The sequence below is a fragment of the Myxocyprinus asiaticus genome, chromosome 28 (assembly GCF_019703515.2).
Source record: "Myxocyprinus asiaticus isolate MX2 ecotype Aquarium Trade chromosome 28, UBuf_Myxa_2, whole genome shotgun sequence".
Classification (NCBI taxonomy): Eukaryota; Metazoa; Chordata; class Actinopteri; order Cypriniformes; family Catostomidae; genus Myxocyprinus; species Myxocyprinus asiaticus.
Window position 1 is genome coordinate 7,830,147 of NC_059371.1, and position 18,216 is coordinate 7,848,362.

The window sequence follows — 18,216 nt, forward strand, 5'->3', positions numbered from 1 at the left end:
AATTTTTGACAAATTTGGACAATAAGGACAACAGAAATTGAGAACACCAGGTTCAATCCATCTGACCCAGTAAAACACTGAACCGTTCTTCCAAAGGCATGTTTTCATACTCGGCCAAATAACATGATAAATGGTTAATCACCACTGTAAATTCTTTGAAGGACTCCTAGCTTAATATGATTGTGGTGAAATGAAATCCTAACAATGCATCCCTGAACACTCCAGTCGGTTAAAAAAATGTTTTACATTTTGCAAGAGATTTTACCTCAGAGCTGAGATCCTCTTCCTGTGCATGAGCAGACTGACTCTGAGGAGGATGCTGCTCTTTCTGAAGAGACCAGAAACAAGTTGATAAAGCGTTTGATCATTTACTTAAAAACTTATAGAAAAACAGTATATGAGATTTAAGTGCAAAGCAAATACCAGGATGAACCTTTGAGATAATGATTCAAAGTCTCCATCTAGTGGAGGAAGCTGGACTATGCCAAATATTATGATTGCACACAATATTAAAATAGTTGAAATACCATCTCCATGTCTGTTCTTGGACACATCTCTACAGACGCATTTGAAAAAGACGTTAATATTTCCTGGTGACAAAAAAAGAAAAAAAAAGACTTGGCTTGCAAGTCTTAGTTGGTCTCCCAAACTGGTCATCATGGCTGGGTCCAAGGAGGGGGTGGCGGGGGGCATTTCCCCTAGATTTTCCTTGTGCCCCCCCCCTTCTGACACCCTCCTCCGAAGAGTCAACCACTTGCCCACCCTAAAGATCAAAATGCCCCCCCCCCCCCCAAAGTTCGCTGCTGGTCACTCTGGTCTGTTTGCTTTAGGCACTTGTCAGCTTGTCCATTCTGGGAGACCAGCTAAGACCAGCAAACCAGCTTAGGCTGTGTTAAACATGACACTTCTGTTGTACACACTCACCTTCCCAGCTTCGCTATCCGGTCGTCCGGAGTCTCTGTCCGATGATTTTCCGCTAGCGAGACTGTCGAGCGAGTGACACGATGAAGCTTCAAACAGAGCTTCATATGGACTCTCTTCAACAGGGGCTGGAGCCAAACCAGAAATCAACTCACTCACCTGCTGCTCCATTTCTCCTGTGACCACAAAAGCAATAATTTCAACATCTGCAAAACATCTGTCCCAAGAATACCAAGAGCACTGACACAATCTAAAAGCTTCTTAAACCTTTATTTTATGAAGCTTTTATGTCTTTATCAGAGAGAAACAGTAGAGATTGACCAGAGAACAGAATTGGGATCCGTCGCTGACAGGAATCAAACCTACAACACCTGCGTGAGCAGTGAGCACCATGGCTCGAATGTGGCTAGAGCATGTACGGTAACTGCAGCGAAATGCCTCCAACACATTTTCATTTGTAAGTAATCCTTAAATGTATTCATCTTCACAACCCAAATACAGAAATGGCCAAATATGACAACAGCAAAAGTATTACGTGCATATATAATAAAAGAAGTCTCGATTTCCTGCAGGTTGTCATCTCACCTTTTCTCTTGGGGCTCAGGTTGTCTTGAGGTGGAGGCACTGGTGGAGGGGGGAGGCTCATGTCTGATTGATGGCCACTCATATGAGCTACAAACAGAGGGAAAATAAGTGTGAATGTGTTGACCTGAAGAGAAAAGTATCTCAAAGATACTCAAATTCAGTTATATTAGATATCTGGTTTAATCATCATGGAAGGCTGAAGACTCTCTCATCACTGACCTTGTATAAGCGCGGCAATCTGTCGGCTCTTTTGAGAGGGCATATCTCTAACAGTGTCCAGCGCTGTTAGATTCTTACTGTCCACGATATTCACATCAATTCCTGAGGAGCATTCGCACACATCAACATGATTATAATACTGGCTGTCCAAGGGCATGAATTTTAGACCAATATCGGCCAACTGAAATATTAGGCTATTCAGAGATTATCAGATGATAATCATGGTTCATTAGCAGCATTGTAATCTCCCATTTTGTCACTACCAAAATGTACCAATAGCTCAGTCCAGTGGTCCTCTACTAGTTTTGCTTATGACCCAGGACCCTTTTATTCATGTTTTTCAAGTATAAGGGCATGTATCAAGTGACATTATATTTGTTTTACGGTTGACAACAACATACGATACAGCATGTCTTCTCTTACCTTCTGTTAAAAGTTGATGTACCTATTTATTTATACAAGCCTACTATACTTATTATCCAGTTTATTTCCTAATATAAAAAATAAATAAATAAATAATAATAATAATTCAAACAGATCATACTGTATATTACACAGGAGCAAAACTTTGTCTGTAATTTGTCCAAAAGTCTTGGAGGTCCAGACTTTAAAGCCCTTTATGAACATTTATTTACAGTTGAAGTCAGAAGTTTGCATACACCTTAGCCAAATACATTTAAACTCTGTTTTTCACAATTCCTGACATTTAATCGTAGAAAATATTCCCTGTTTTATGTCAGTTAGGATCACTACTTTAAGAATGTGAAATGTCAGAATAATAGTAGAGAGAATGATTTATTTCAGCTTTTATTTCTTTCATCACATTCCCAGTGGGTCAGAAGTTTACATACACTTAGTTATTATTTGGTAGCATTGCCTTTAAATTGTTTAACTTGGGTCAAACATTTTGGGTAGCCTTCCACAAGCTTCTCACAATAAGTTGCTGGAATTTTGGCCCATTCCTCCAGACAGAACTGGTGTAACTGAGTCAGGTTTGTGGGCCTCCTTGCTCGCACACGCTTTTTCAGTTCTGCCTTGAACTTGATCAGATTGAGGTCAGGTCTTTGTGATGGCCACTCCAATACCTTGTCTTTGTTGTCCTTAAGCCATTTTGCCAAAAACTTTGGAGGTATGCTTGGGGTCATTGTCCATTTGGAAGACCCATTTGCGACTGAGCTTTAACTTCATGGCTGATGGCTTGAGATGTTGCTTCAATATATCCACATAATTTTCCTTCCTCATGATGCCATCTATTTTGTGAAATGTACCAGTCCCTCCTGCAGCAAAGCACCCCCACAACATGATGCTGCCACCCCCATGCTTCACGGTTGGGATGGTGTTCTTCAGCTTGCAAGCCTCACCCTTTTTCCTCCAAACATAACGATGGTCATTATGGCCAAAAAGTTCCATTTTTGTTCCATCAGACCAGAGGACATTTCTCCAAAAAGTAAGATCTTTGTCCCCATATGCACTTGTAAACTGTAGTCTGGCTTTTTTATGGTGGTTTTGGAGCACTGGCTTCTTCCTTGCTGAGCAGCCTTTCAGGTTATGTCGATATAGGATTCGTTTTACTGTGGATATAGATACTTGTCTACCTGTTTCCTCCAGCATCTTCACAAGGTCCTTTGCTGTTGTTCTGGGATTAATTTGGACTTTTCGCATCAAACTACGTTCATCTCCAGGAGACAGAATGCATCTCCTTCCTGAGCGGTATGATGTGCTGTGTGGTCCCATGGTGTTTATACTTGCGTACTATTGTTTGTACAGATGAACGTGGTACCTTCAGGCATTTGGAAATTGCTCCCAATGATGAACCAGACTTTTGGAGGTCCACAATTTTTTCAGTCTGATTTGGCTGATTTCTTTTGATTTTCCCATGATGTCAAGCAAAGAGGCACTGAGTTTGAAGGTAGGCTTCAAAATACATCCACAGGTACACCTTCAGTTCAGTACACCTCCTATCAGAAGCTAATTGTCTAATTGTCTAAAGGCTTGACATAATTTTCTGGAATTTTCCAAGCTGCTTAAAGGCACAGTTAGTGTATGTTAACTTCTGACCCACTGGAATTGTGATTTAGTCCATTAAAAGTGAAAAAAATCTGTCTGTTAACAATTGTTGGAAAAATTACTTGTGTCATGTTCAAAGTAGATATCCTAAACGACTTGCCAAAACTATAGTTTGCTAATATGAAATCTGTGGAGTGGTTAAAAAAGGAATTTTAATGATTTCAAACTTAGTGCATGTAAACTTCTGACTTCAACTGTACAGTGTAATGCTATATAAGCACAGGTAAGACCATAGATGGCTCCTAATTAATTGCTGTGGTTAGGTCAATGTAGCTAGTCTTTCTTTAAAAAGACTTCCACCACAGTGCTTTAAACTTGAAAATTCTCAGTAGAATTCAAATGGGTCGCATCAGTTTTGTGGTATGCGCAGCGATATCGAGGAAAATCGGCTGACGTGTGCGCACTCTAGAGATACAGTGAGCAGGGCAGATCATTGGCGCAGGTGGTCCTGTAATGGCTTGCGCCACACTCGCACAATCACCAGGCTTTAATCATATATGTGTTTCAATTGAGAAGCAAATTTAGCAAGCAATAAAGGAATATTCCGGGTTACTACAAGTTCAATCGACAGCATTTGTAGCATAATATTGATGAACACAAAAATACATTTCGACTCATTCCTCCTTTTCTTTAAAAAAAGCAATCTGGGTTACAGTGAGGCACTTACAATGGAAGTGAATGGGGCTGATTTTTGAACATTAAAATACTCAGTTTCAAAGGTATCACCACAAGACAAAGGATATGCATGTTAATATGATGTTAGAGTGATAAAATCACTTACTTTCTGTGTAAAGTTATAGCCAATTTTACAACTTGGTTACCATAACGATGTAATGTCAACTAACCCTAAAATGTTTTAACAGAAGAATTAATGTTAGTGCTTTTATAAAATTTTAAGCTTTACATTTCTGTGTTTAAACCCTCCAAAGAAATTGGCCACATTCACTTCCATTGTAAGTGTCTCGCTGCAACCCTGATTTGTGCTTTTTTTTTTTTTTTTTTTTTTAAAGAAAAGGACGGACAAGTCGAAATTTTTGTGGTAATCAACATTATGCCACAAACGCTGTCCATTGAGCTTAACATGTATTGAACCCGGAACATTCCTTTAAGTGCCAAACGTAGGATAAATCTAATTTAATTAGCCTCGACTGCTTGAAATTTTGCATGGGTGGCCACCAAACAAATGTAAATGGAGAAAGAACCCTTGCAGTGTTCTGTCCCTGCTGTCCACGACTCTTCGGGAGCAGACCTGCGACCCATTTTGGGGTCGCATCCCACCAGTTGAGAAACACTGGCTTAATCAATGCACAATGCACATGTTCTGTTTTTAAATAATTCTGAGTGAAGTTTCAAATACAAATTGAGTAAAATAAATGTTTTTTTTTAGTGCATCTAATTTCAGCAATTTTGTGTCTTTTGTGCTCTCATTAACTTTTAAAGGGGTCATGAAATGGAAAATCTAATTTTCCTTGATATTTAGACATATAAGAGGTACTATAACTGTACTATAAAAACATACTGTATGTTTCAGAACTCAAAACTTCCTCCCCAGTCTAAAAAGAGCATTTATAGTTCCCACCTGTTTGAAACATCTTATTTTCAAAACTGTGTGTTTGTGACTTTGTGTCATCTCACCCTTGGCCCCGCCCACTGGTGTTCAGTTCATATCATAAACGGAAAGGGAGAAAGATGGACCTAGTGTGACCAACTATTTCTGAACACCAAAGGAGACCTAACTGGACTATTTTGAAGTTTTTTGTGCATAAAACATGCATTACACAGACGTCTTTGACCATTATGTTTATCACGCTGCTTTTAAAAGATGCGGTGTCAAGTTACAATTCAGAAACGGAGATGCCAATCAGTTTCAACCAGCTGCTCTGTTTACTGTTCATGCACCCATCTGCACTATTTTTACTTGTTGGTGTGTATGTAAACAAGCACTACCAGGATGTCTTTGACCGTTTGGAAGTATTTCTGGCGATCTGTGCCTCAGTGCACCAATGTGTGTACATCATGTTTCACCATGCTATGAACTGTGTGTGTGTGTGCGCGAATATCAGCATGGACTGCTTGTGAATCAGTCATAATGCGATTCAAATGATGCAAAGGAACTGTTATTGAAGAATGGGGCAGTTAAAAACACTTGGACTCGACTGCAAAATCGTGAGTAATCAGTTTAATTCATGAATATTTCAAATGTCATGACTGTTTTATAGTTATGGTGCTGATATGCTTGAGTGAACATTTTAATATATTCAGATGCAATGTGTTGGATGTGTGTTATGTGTTAACCCTGTAATTTAGTCTTAGAATGTTGAGGAGAGCTTGTTTATTCACTTCCAATTGAGTTTCAAATATAGCTGAATTTGAGGGGCTGCACGATGTTAGCCAATCAGAACAGTGGGCGTTTACACTGAAGTTTAAAAGAGACGCTGTGGTCAAAACCCTTTGAGACAAAGGGCCAGAGACAGGGTGGAAAATTATCATTTATTATTAAAACTATGACGGTTTTGGTGCAAAAGACTTTACTGACATTATCAGTGGACCTCAGGGAAGATAATAAAATAAAATAAAAATAGCATTTCATGACCCCTTTAAGGCTATATCACAGATTCATGGTAGCCCTATTTGCGTACATAAGCCACACTTAAAATGTCTGAATGTCACTGCATAAGTTAAGAAAATAAAAAAATAAAAATCAAACCAAGTGGCAAACCAATGAGTTGGTGTAAAATAATAGTAGGAGTTGTCTTACCTGCACTGAGAAGCTTTTGTACCACTTCTGTCTTTCCAAAAAGAGCAGCTTCATGTAGGGCACTGCCTTTTTCTGTCTGTTATCACACACAAACAACATTTACACAATGATTAGCCATATTCATACCTTTTCTCACACAAGAAACACAAATTGCACAATAATGTTGGAGTTCTGAAGAATAAAGAGACTTGAATTTTGTGACTCAGGTCAGTTGTTTGCAATAGCAGGGACCGATTTACCACATCAGAACCCAATGGAGAGGACATGTAGGCCAGACCAACTCATTTCTCACTACACCAGCTTCTCAGCACGCTATTAGACAAACCCGACTGTCAATCCGCACAACAATGTGAGCCACTGTTTGAGGGCATACAGAGAGAGACAGATGGCTGGTTGTTAAGAGTGTGAGCGAGTGTCTCAGGTAGAGACAGTTAAGCCTGGCAAGGTGTTAAAGAGCTGATTTCTCAGATCACAGTGAGAGACACACAGGTGAGAACCGTGATAAAACTGCCTGTCTTGGATCTCAGCAAACATATGCATGCACTAATATGCGGCTTGATAGGTTAGTCTGACTGAAACAGCACTTGCAACCCATTTTACTTTCATATTGTGACACATTTCAAAGGAAAAAAACATTGTAATGCGATGGGGGTGGGGACCAGAATGCAATTAGGCGGTGGGATGGGAGTTATCGAAAAACAGGGCTTGGTGATGTCGTTTTATAAGTGGAGCAATAATAATTGTAATTTTTAAGGTAACAATTTTTTATCTTCCAATGGAATGTGCAGAGATTAAACATTTACAGTGAGACCAGGAACATGCATTAAGAAAGTAAATGGGGTCGACCGATCAACATGATTAAACGGGAGGTCTGCAAGTTGTTTCCGATCCTTCCGCTACCCTACGATCAGCCACATTTTGCCAAATCTCTAACAAGCACCATCTCCTATCAGATATTTTTGCATCGGCTCTAGCGTGTTTACCTTCCCCTGTGGTGCATAATAGAAAACCAAGGGTATGTTTAGAATGGGATACTACATTACTGCTCAGTTCACAGTATACAGTGTTTACTGTCTAGTATATTTTGTTGAAAAATGTATGGGAAAAGCATACACTATTCAACAGCAAACATTTCAGAAATTTTGCTTCATTCGTCACATGACTCCGTACGTTGCATTTTTGCAAGTTGCAAGTTAAGACTTGGGCGTATATTATCTAATAATTAGTCGAAATGGAGACATGTAGTTGTGATTACTTCTCAGGACACTTTAGCACATTTTACCCCCTCATTTTCAATAATAATCACACTTATTCCCAAACTATTCCCATTGTTTTCAATGATTATTCTCATTACCGTGTGATAGTATTGTTTTTATTGCATTACAGTAAAAAATATGCTGTTGTACAAGGATTTTTTTAAAGTCAGAAAAATGAAATGCAGTACCAAGGGAGTGCTGCTATGATGTATAAAACGTAATGTGTCACATATACATATATATATATATATATACACACACACACACTCACACGGCGACATTAAAACCACCTGCCTAATATTGTGTAGGTCCCCTTTGTGCCACCAAAACAGCGCCAACCCGCATCTCATCTTTGAATGCTATTCTTCTCACCACAATTGTACAGAGCAGTTATCTTAGTTACCATAGACTTTGTCAGCTTGAACCAGTCTGGTCATTTTCTGTTGACCTCTATCATCAGCAAGGCATTTCCATCCGCAGAACCGCCACTCACTGGATATTTTTTGTTTTTGGCACCATTCAGAGTAAATTCTAGAGACTATTGTGTGTGAAAATCCCAGGAGATCAGCAGTTACAGAAATACTCAAACCTGCCCATCTGACACCAACAATCATGCCACACTCCAAATCACTGAGATCATATTTTTTCCCCATTCTGATGGTTGATGTGGACATTAATTGAAGCTCCTGACCCATATCTGCGTGATTTTATGCACTGCACTGCTGCCACACGATAGGCTGATTAGATAATCGCATGGATGATTGTTGGTTTTGGCGGCACGAGGGGGACCTACACAATATTAGGCAGGTGGGATTAATGTTGTGGCTGATAGGTGTATATACTATGTGTATGTATGTCTGTATGTATGTATATATATATAATATAATATATAATTGATTTTGAAAATATGACAGATCGTGCAAAAAAATCGTCTTTTATTTAAGGATAGTGATCACATGAAGCCATTTATTATGGAAAAACCCACAGGTAACCTCAGGAGAAATACAGGCTGCTCTGGAAAAAGACGTTGTGGTTGTTTCAAGGAGCACAATACTTGTTGACCCCTCTCCTAACATAGCACATGGTTTTGAACATAAAGCTCTATTTTGGTCTCGTCACTCCAAGTTACAGTGTGCCAGAAGCTGTGAGGCGTGTCAAGGTGTTGTCAGGCATATTGTAACCGGGCTTTTTTGTGGCATTGGCTTCTTTCTGGCAACTTGACCATGCAGCTCATTTTTGTTCAAGTATCGTCGTATTGTGCTCCTTGAAACAACCACACCGTCTTTTTCCAGAACAGCCTGTATTTCTCCTGAGGTTACCTGTGGGTTTTTCTTTGTATCCTGAACAATTCTTCTGGCAGTTGTGGCTGAAATCTTTCTAAGTCTACCTAATCTTGGCTTGGTATCAAGAGATCCCCGAATTTTCCACTTCTTAATAAGTGATTGAACAGTACTGACTGTCATTTTCAAGGCTCTGGATATCTTTTTATATCCTTTTCCATCTTTATAAAGTTCCATTACCTTGTTACACAGGTCTTTTGACAGTTCTTTTCTGCTCCCCATGGCTCAGTATCTAGCCTGCTCAGTGCATCCACATGAGAGCTAACAAACTCATTGACTATTTATACACAGACACTAATTGCAATTTAAAAAGCCACAGGTGTGGGAAATTAACCTTTAATTGCCATTTAAACCTGTGTGTGTGTGTGTCACCTTGTGTGTCTGTAACAAGGTCAAACATTCAAAAGGTATGTAAACTTTTGATCAGGGCCATTTGGGTGATTTCTGTAATCATTATAATTTAAAAAGGAGCCAAAAAACTGTGTGATAATAAATGGCTTCATATGATCAATATCCTTAAATAAAAGACAGTTTTTTTGCATGATCAGCCATATTTTCAAAATCAATGCCAAAATTTCACAATTTCTGCCAGGGTATACAAACTTTTGAGCACAACTGTGTATAGTATATATATTATATATATATATATATACTATACACAGTTGTGCTCAAAAGTTTGTATACCCTGGCAGAAATTGTGAAATTTTGGCATTGATTTTGAAAATATGACTGATCATGCAAAAAAACTGTCTTAATGGTCCTAAAAATATGCTTTATTTTCTGTTTTATATATATATATATGTATATATATTTCTTTTTTATTAAAGTAGGTCCAGAACATTTTCTTGATGGGTTTCCTGAGAATTACCTTCCTGCACATTTTGGCAAATGTTGTAGGTCATCCAGGTATTCCATGCATACAAAAAAACTGCATACTGTGCAGAGTATATATATACTGCAGAAATAGTATGAAAAGTATTGTAGTATGCTTACTAGGAATATCATATCAATACATCGATTAATTCTTGTTATTTTCTCGATCCACTTTTGAGGCATTGATATATTAACATTAGTCAAAATTTAAATTAGAAGCCTAATTTGTGTGCTTTCCAATTCAGTCAGTTGGCCTTCCGTTTAATGTAGTCTGGCATAATAGCTTTGGGAGACCACAAGGGGTGATTAACAAAGTGAAGTTTGCAGGATAGTGTATGAAACTGGTATAACTGTGTAAACTGAACGATTATAAATGGATATGTTTATTGTGTAATTTCTTATATAGGTTTGTGATTACATATGATTATATATATATATATATTTATATATATATATACTGTGTGTGTGTGTGTGTGTGTGTGTATATATATATATTACACATACTGTGTGTGTATATATACATACTGTGTGTGTGTGTGTGTGTGTGTGTGTGTGTGTGTGTGTGTGTATATATATATATATATATATGTATGTGTATATATATATATATGTATGTGTGTATATATATATATATATATATATATATATATATATATATATATATATATATATATATATATATATATATATATATATATATATATATATATATATATATATACACAGTGTATAAATACATTGTGTAAGCTATATGAAAGATACATATACACAATCCAGTGATGGCTAGAGTAAATAATCATTTGATAATGTTTGAGTCGAATTTAATGGAAAACTATGCAAGTTGCGCTCCGTGGCACTGCAGAATTGGTGTGTGTATCTTCATAAAAAAATTATTGTTTCAAATTTTAGAAAGTGCCATGTCGTCCGCCAGACGCTTCATGTGTACAACATGCTTTAATTTACCCTGCCGTTTACACTTTACCAAAGTTGTGTTCAGAAATATGTATGAAGAGACAAAAACTATTGTGCAATGTGTAGGCCTATTTATATCTGAAAAAAATGCTGACATACCGTAGACATACCAAATTTTCAGATTATCGATGCGTGAAAAGGGTATCGATCCCAAGCCTAATGTTTACCCAATGTAGCCCAAATGACTGACAATATGCCTTGTTTTGTATCACTATCGTTTTGCACCAGTTTATGACACAGGGTAAAGAATGACATTTATATCATATGTGAAGGCTCAAATCCTCCCCATAATCACCTGGTAGTTGATATCCACGCCGGCGGCCAGCAGCACTTCCACCACGGACAGGTGTCCATTGCGGGAGGCCAGGTGGAGAGGGGTGTGTTTCTTGGTGTTGGAGCTGAGTAGATTGGGGTGAGCACTCAGCAGAAGTTTGACCACCTCCAGCCTGCCGTACAGTGCGGCCAGATCGAGTGGCGTCTCAAACTTGTTATTGCGCATGGTGGGATTGGTCAACTCCTCCAACAGTAACTGCACCACCTGAGAGTGACCGTACTGAGCCGCACAGTGCAACGGCGTCTCGTTGTCATTATTCTGTAGAGAGAAGGATGTAGAGAGGAGATGTTGATTGACAGATCTCAGAAAGAGCTGATGACTCCAGTGTTTTGTTCTAGCCCGTTTTCATCAGACAAAGAAGAAACACTTGAAAAACACAATTTCAATCATGATGAGAGTCATTGGTACAGATCGTAGGTATCATGGGAGCCATTGCTGAGCACTTGAGCAGGTCACAAAGCTATGTGATTCTCGATTTAGCTTTGAAATCAAGCCTGTTTTAGGAGTATGACCTCGTCAAATAGTGTTGATTCAAAACAGAGCAGAACTGTAGCAACTTCTTAGACAAACTAAACAAGAGAACATGCAGATTCCAAGAGCTAAGTCCCTTGATAACTGCTGAGAAAAAAAAAGCAGAAAAAGCATTTCAGCCTTATTCAAACTGCTTGTTCATCCAATCGTTTTACGGAGACAGAGATAGATAGAAAGTGCAGTGGAGAGCATGCAAACATGCAGACAACATGTCGATAACACACACACACACACAACAGTGTCTCTTGTTTCTGCAGTCATTTGCACATTAATGTACCTTAAAACACACAAAACAATCAATACCACAATATTAAGCTCACAATATAGATACAATATTGCAAAAATAACACCGTTTCACATTTACAGTATGACTAATAGCCATGTCCCAGACAATGCCTAATGTATTTGTAAGCCCTGCTGTGTCCAGAAACTGGCCAATAGAGGTAGCTCTTATGCATGGTTTGATTACTAACTGAAATGGGCAAAGTCTTACAGGCATAGATAGTTCACCTGAAAACGAAAACTTTGCCATCATTTACTCACCTTCATGTCATTTAAAACCTGCTTGTCTTAGTTTCATGAAACATAAAAAAGAGGTGATAGGCAGTGTGTCCACATAGCTCTTTTCCATACAATGAAAGCAAACAGTGAACAGGGGCTGAGAAAGCTTCAAAAATTAGATAAAAAAGCCAGATGAACATTTCTGAAATCCAAAAAAATATAGATAAGTTACATATTCTTAAAAGTAGTGCTGATTGTGTTTTTTTGTTTTTTTTTTGTTTTTTTGACTCTCGAAAAGATTTTGACATTACGGATCATTGTTTTGATGTGAATAATTAAAAGGTACATTCCTAGTTTCAACATTAGGCCTTTTCCCATGGCGCCTAAAGCCCGTTTTAGGTACTTTTTCTCCAGGACTGGTGCTTTCCGTCGCTTTCGCACCTGAGGAACTATAGTTCCTCTAAGCCGTTTTAGGGGGCATTTTTAGCTCCTATTCCGGGGTTGATCATTTTTGGGGCGTATAGGGACTGTGGGAGGTGCCGTAGCCTGTGATTGGTCAAAAACCTGCACTGAGAAAGGAGAGGAGCTCCACAGCTGCCGTTAGTAAACAAACTAGCTGCTAGCCTGCTACTGAGAGGATTGCGCTAATTTTACAATTCCCTTAACAGAAATAACATATAACTAGCGAAGTATGTGTATGTGTGTGTGTGTGTGTGACTTCGGGAGACACACTATGAGTTTATCGCATCTGTACTGTTTGACTATACAGCAAATAAAGTGATTTCTAGATTACTACATCAACTTTTTCCCGGATTGACGGATATAAATAATCAGATGTTTATCGAGAGTGGGTTATTGAACTTTATTATAAACTAAACCATCATTAAATCTAGTTTACATGAGGGAAGTATTGTGTGCCTGTTACTGCGTTTTGAATTTTTGAACTTGAATCATAGTCAATGAGTACTTCAGTACAGTAATTTATGCCGAGTCATAAAAGCCTTTAATGTAAAAGATCGTGTTGATAAATATGTTTATAGTGTATTTTCAACATGAGTTCAGCGAGAGCTGCGTGGTTAAAGCGCGCTTTCGCCGCCTCGTCTCTCCTCTCACTCCGGCTGCAGTACGGAGCACCGCACGCACACCTCACGAGACCAGCTTAAACTGTAACCTGAAGACACAGGCTGTGTCCAAAAACTGAAAAATGCTGCATTTGGAGGCTGTACAAGGCTGGATGAAGGTAGGATGAAATAAGGTGCTTTTTAAACTGTTCAGAGAGTTCCATTCATCCAAAAAAAACTGTTGTTTAAACCGTTAACTGATAAGGCAGCTGCCTAAGTTTTCCAATGCAGCCAAAGTTAGTATAAAACAGCCCTAACAAAAGTGTAACTCTGATACCGGCATCCTCCATCGGTGTTGTTGATTTTGTTGTTGTTGTTGCTATTGAAACGCGCATACAAATAACGTCAGAATAAAAATGGTCGATACTACATGACACTGCGGTGGTTACTTTGGTGAGTGTGAATGAAACGGGGGGAAAGTCTCCTCAGGTGTCCCGTTCCTCGTAAGAGTTCTCATCTAGAAAGTTACTGAGGGAAAAGTACCAGGACTGTAGGTGGGAAAGGGCCTATTATTTGTACTTTAGACCTTAATTTTTTTGGACAAGAAAAACTAGCTTACATACCATGACACATTTGGTTTTTGACCATAAAAAATTGGTAAAATTTAACAATTTATGGATTGAGCCACATTGTGAGCATCATATCTCAGGCAATTAACCATACAGGGCCTTAAAAATGAAGATACCAAAAGGAAAGTTTGTTCTGAACCAGAACTTAAAAGGATATTAAGATATATTTAATACTTATGAAGTTAAAGGCACTCCAACTTTGGAAAAACAACACAAAAAAGTGTTGTTTTTTCCCATTTTTGGACCCATTGGCGTATAATGCAAAAAGGGGTGTTGAAGTCAACTGATAGACCTAGCTATCTCATAAAATAAAGATGCTGCCACCTTTCTAAGGTTATTTTCTAAGGTAGTTTTGCTCCAAAACCATGGGCGAAAATTATCATTATGACCGTCCTATATAGAATAGTCGATTACTCAGTCAATATTGATCATATTGAAATTGGCATTTGATATTTTGGCTTTCATCCATGTATCTTGCTTTTAAAAAAATATATATTAACAAAATTGTAAAAAATTTGGCCGGCGAAGCTTCTGTAATTTGGTTGAATTGAAATGGAATAACCCAGAAAAGCAACTTCATCAAAATTTGACTGTAGCCCTAAAGTGAATCAAATTAGGGCCATCAAACCAAAATATTACCAATATTACCACAATTCCAAAATTGTGGTAATAATTGTGGACAAAAGCCTGTAAACTGAGGGGGGAAAACAACTGTATTTGAAGAGAATGGTGAATTGTTGAGTGTGTTTGTGGAAGCAGTAGTACAGCAGCAGATGTCTGATGAACAGAGGAAGAGGTTTGTGAAAGCCTCTTGGGTAACAGCAGCTGCCACAAGCCAACAGCACACTCCACCAGTCTGTCTGTGTGTGTGTGTGTGTGCGCGCGCACTGGGGGGAGGGGGGGGGGGATGAAAATGAGAGAGCTTCATGATGGTAGTTTGGTGACCACGCCCCAGCTCTCAATAATCAAAGTAGCTAAAGCGTGCCGTATTTTTCACGAAACAAACACGCACGCACGCGCACACACACGGCTATCCTTATGAGGACTCTCCACAGACACAATGATTTTTATACTGTACAAACTGTACAAATTCTATCCCCTAACCCTACCCCTAAACCTCACAGAAAACGTTCTGCATTTTTACATAAAAAAAATAAATAAAAAAAATGAATGTTTAAGCGATTTGAACTATGGGGACACTAGAAATGTCCTCATAAACCACATTTACCCTTGTAATGACCAGTTTGTAACCTAAAACAAATTTCCTAGTAAGCCACCCAAACCCACACACACACACATACACACACACACAACTCTGACAATATTGTGAGGATGATTATGTGTGTAATGCTAATTAAGCAACCTTTGTTTACCATGCCTAAGAAGCTTACATAAAAAAATAATTTCTATATTTCGAATCTGCCATGCAACATTCCCCCCGATACCATTCTTCCCTCTATTTTATTCTGTTCTAAAAAAAAAAAAAAAGTGGTAAAAAGGCAAAAAGAAAAACTACTTCTTTAAAGCCGCTGTTTAGCCATTTTATAACGTTAATGTTCTACGTGTCAAACATGATTTTAGTGTGATAAAATCAGGTATTTTTCCAGCGCTACAGCATTTATCAGATTACAGGGTTTAAAGCTGTTATGTCATCATGACAATGAAGTTGTAATTTTGGATATAACTTTACCAAGATTTTATTAAGGTTATTAAGTGATTTTATCACACTAAAATTATGTTAACATGTATAATGTTTACATCTTGTGACTATAATTTTGAAACTGTGTGTACTTTAATATTTATGGACTGCCCCATTCACTTCCATTGTAAGTGTCTTACAATAATAGCGAATAATCTAGCAATATTAGAAAGATTAATAAGCAATATTACATTACAGTATTATAATATTTCTAATAATATTTATAAAAATAATCACTCAATCACACAATTTTTCTGTCATTGTTTTGTTATTTGTATAGATGCTTTGGCAATACTGTGTGAAGAACAATTATGCCAATAAAGTAGTTTTTTAAATAAGTGTAAAAATTGAGCCAAAGACAGACAGAGACAGACAGACAGGTCACAGTGTGAACCAATGGGATGCAAAAAAAAAGAGAACAAAACAATCAGAGTGAAAACAAAAATACGCCTGCTGTTTTCTCCCATAGACAGTAAAAAAATAAATAAATAAATAAAAACCTGACTGACACAGCAAGCCCTTTATTCTTTAAATGGGAAAAAAGGAAAACCACAACACACACACACACACACACACACACCAGAATCAGATCTCTTTTATATCAGTTCTCAAATCTTTGTTATGAGACTCTGTTCTCCAGGTTCTTGTGTAAGGCCGAGATAAGGGATCTCAACCAACATACATAAAACAAACTTATGAGCTTTTCAGTGACCATAGCCCAGGAGTCCATGTCTATTTCAGCCCCATCCCACACACAAGAGCGCCTTCTCACATCTGAGGCGCCTCATGAAACACCAGATCTGTTTTTCTTTCTCGCTCACTCCTTACTAATTCTCGCGAGTTTGCATTTCTCTGGTGAGGAAACGGCCACCACAGAAAGTCCTTTGAAAACAGTACAGGCTTCACACAAGAGATTCACGCTTGTGAAACGCTGACAGACTGACGGACAGGGAAAAGTTGTGATATTTTGCAGATAAACATGAGAGCCGTTTCAAATAGAAAGAGCAGATTTGCCTTTGATATTTTAAAAACAACAAGGGTGCAACTGAGACAGGAAATGTTAGCTACATTTACATTGTTAATGTTGTTTACATATGTCTCTGGAAGTAACAACACAATGGATTGACAGCACAACTGTGTTTTTAATCGTATTAAATGTTAAACATCAAATCAGAGACGTTAGTTGTTACAAGTAGGGCTGGGCGATATGGCTTCAGAAATTATCTCTCGATATTTTTCAGCAAATTGACGATATTCGATATAAATCTTGATAATTATGATTTGCTCTGAAATGCTCTAGAATTAACATTTGAAAGGTATTAAATAAAAATCTATTTAAAAATGATGAAGGAACGTTTCCTACAATTTTTCACTAAATGAACACATGGGAGAGTAAAATATAATCATTTTCAATAATTTGTATGTTTATACTGTATATTTAACATACGATCATACAGGAAGCTTAATACAAATATATTTGTACTAAAACACTTTCTTGAAAATGAACAAGGTGTGCAAAAACTACTTCACTAAGCCTATTTTTTGGAAACCAGATGAATATCTCTATCCATATAAGGTTTACTTCTAAACTACTACTAAACAACTTCTTTGAAGCTACAGTGAGCATTGTTAGCTGTTTTGTTTACGTTGAACTAGGGCTAATTCCAGACGAAAATAAATAAACTGTTAATGTTATGTACCGTTTCAAAAGTATAGCCACAAGGTGCAAAAATAATAATACGTGTTAACATGATATTAGTGTGGTAAAATAAGGGATTTACCGGTGTTACAGCGTTTACCAGTGTAACATTGTCATGACAACAAAGTTGTAATACTGGGTATAACTTTACACAGAAAAGGTTGGTAAGCTAGTTTAACACACTAAGATCATGTTAACCTGTGTAAAGTTTACATCTTTTGGCTTCACTTTTAAAATAGTAAGAGTTTTATTGTGTATGCACAATACAATAATAATTTATAAATATAATAATAATAATAATAATTTTATATGTATGCACAATAAGTGCCTTATGGTAACTGTGATTTTGCTTTTTTTATATATATATAAACTAGGTGAGTCAAGGTTATTTCTTGTGGTTATCAATACTGTCACAAATGTTGTCGATTGAGCTTAACTTGCATTGACCCCGGAAAATACCTTAGAACATACCACAACGGAATTACCGTAATTACGAGATTCCAACTTGTAAAAAGCATTCATGTCTTCGTAGAACTCGTAAGTTGTAAACTTGGAATTTTATGAAAGCTTTGACTTCACAGTCATGAACTCAACAGTTGAAGGTAGCGAACTCATTTTTCTCTTTGATATGCCATTTATTATGCCATTGATACCTGGAGCATTTTTTGTTTTAAAACATTTTGAAAGAAAATATAGAGGTGAATTAATGAATCAGTGTAGTGATAAACATGCTACTGTTATCAACAACAAAGCTATTTTAGCATTATAAGT

General features: G+C 37.5%; 1 protein-coding gene across 5 annotated transcripts in view; it reads right to left on the minus strand.

Moving 5' to 3' along the window:
* Positions 1–18,216, minus strand: part of LOC127418878 (ankyrin repeat and SAM domain-containing protein 1A) — a 171,063-nt gene that overhangs the window by 72,978 nt on the left and 79,869 nt on the right. For all 5 annotated transcript variants that reach the window (XM_051659750.1, XM_051659752.1, XM_051659749.1 and 2 more), the window contains 6 exons: positions 11,287–11,583; positions 6,551–6,626; positions 1,726–1,827; positions 1,507–1,593; positions 925–1,097; positions 266–328 (listed from right to left, as the gene is read on the minus strand). In XM_051659750.1, coding sequence (XP_051515710.1) covers positions 266–328; positions 925–1,097; positions 1,507–1,593; positions 1,726–1,827; positions 6,551–6,626; positions 11,287–11,583 — 798 coding nt within the window. The remainder of the gene's footprint in view (positions 1–265; positions 329–924; positions 1,098–1,506; positions 1,594–1,725; positions 1,828–6,550; positions 6,627–11,286; positions 11,584–18,216) is intronic.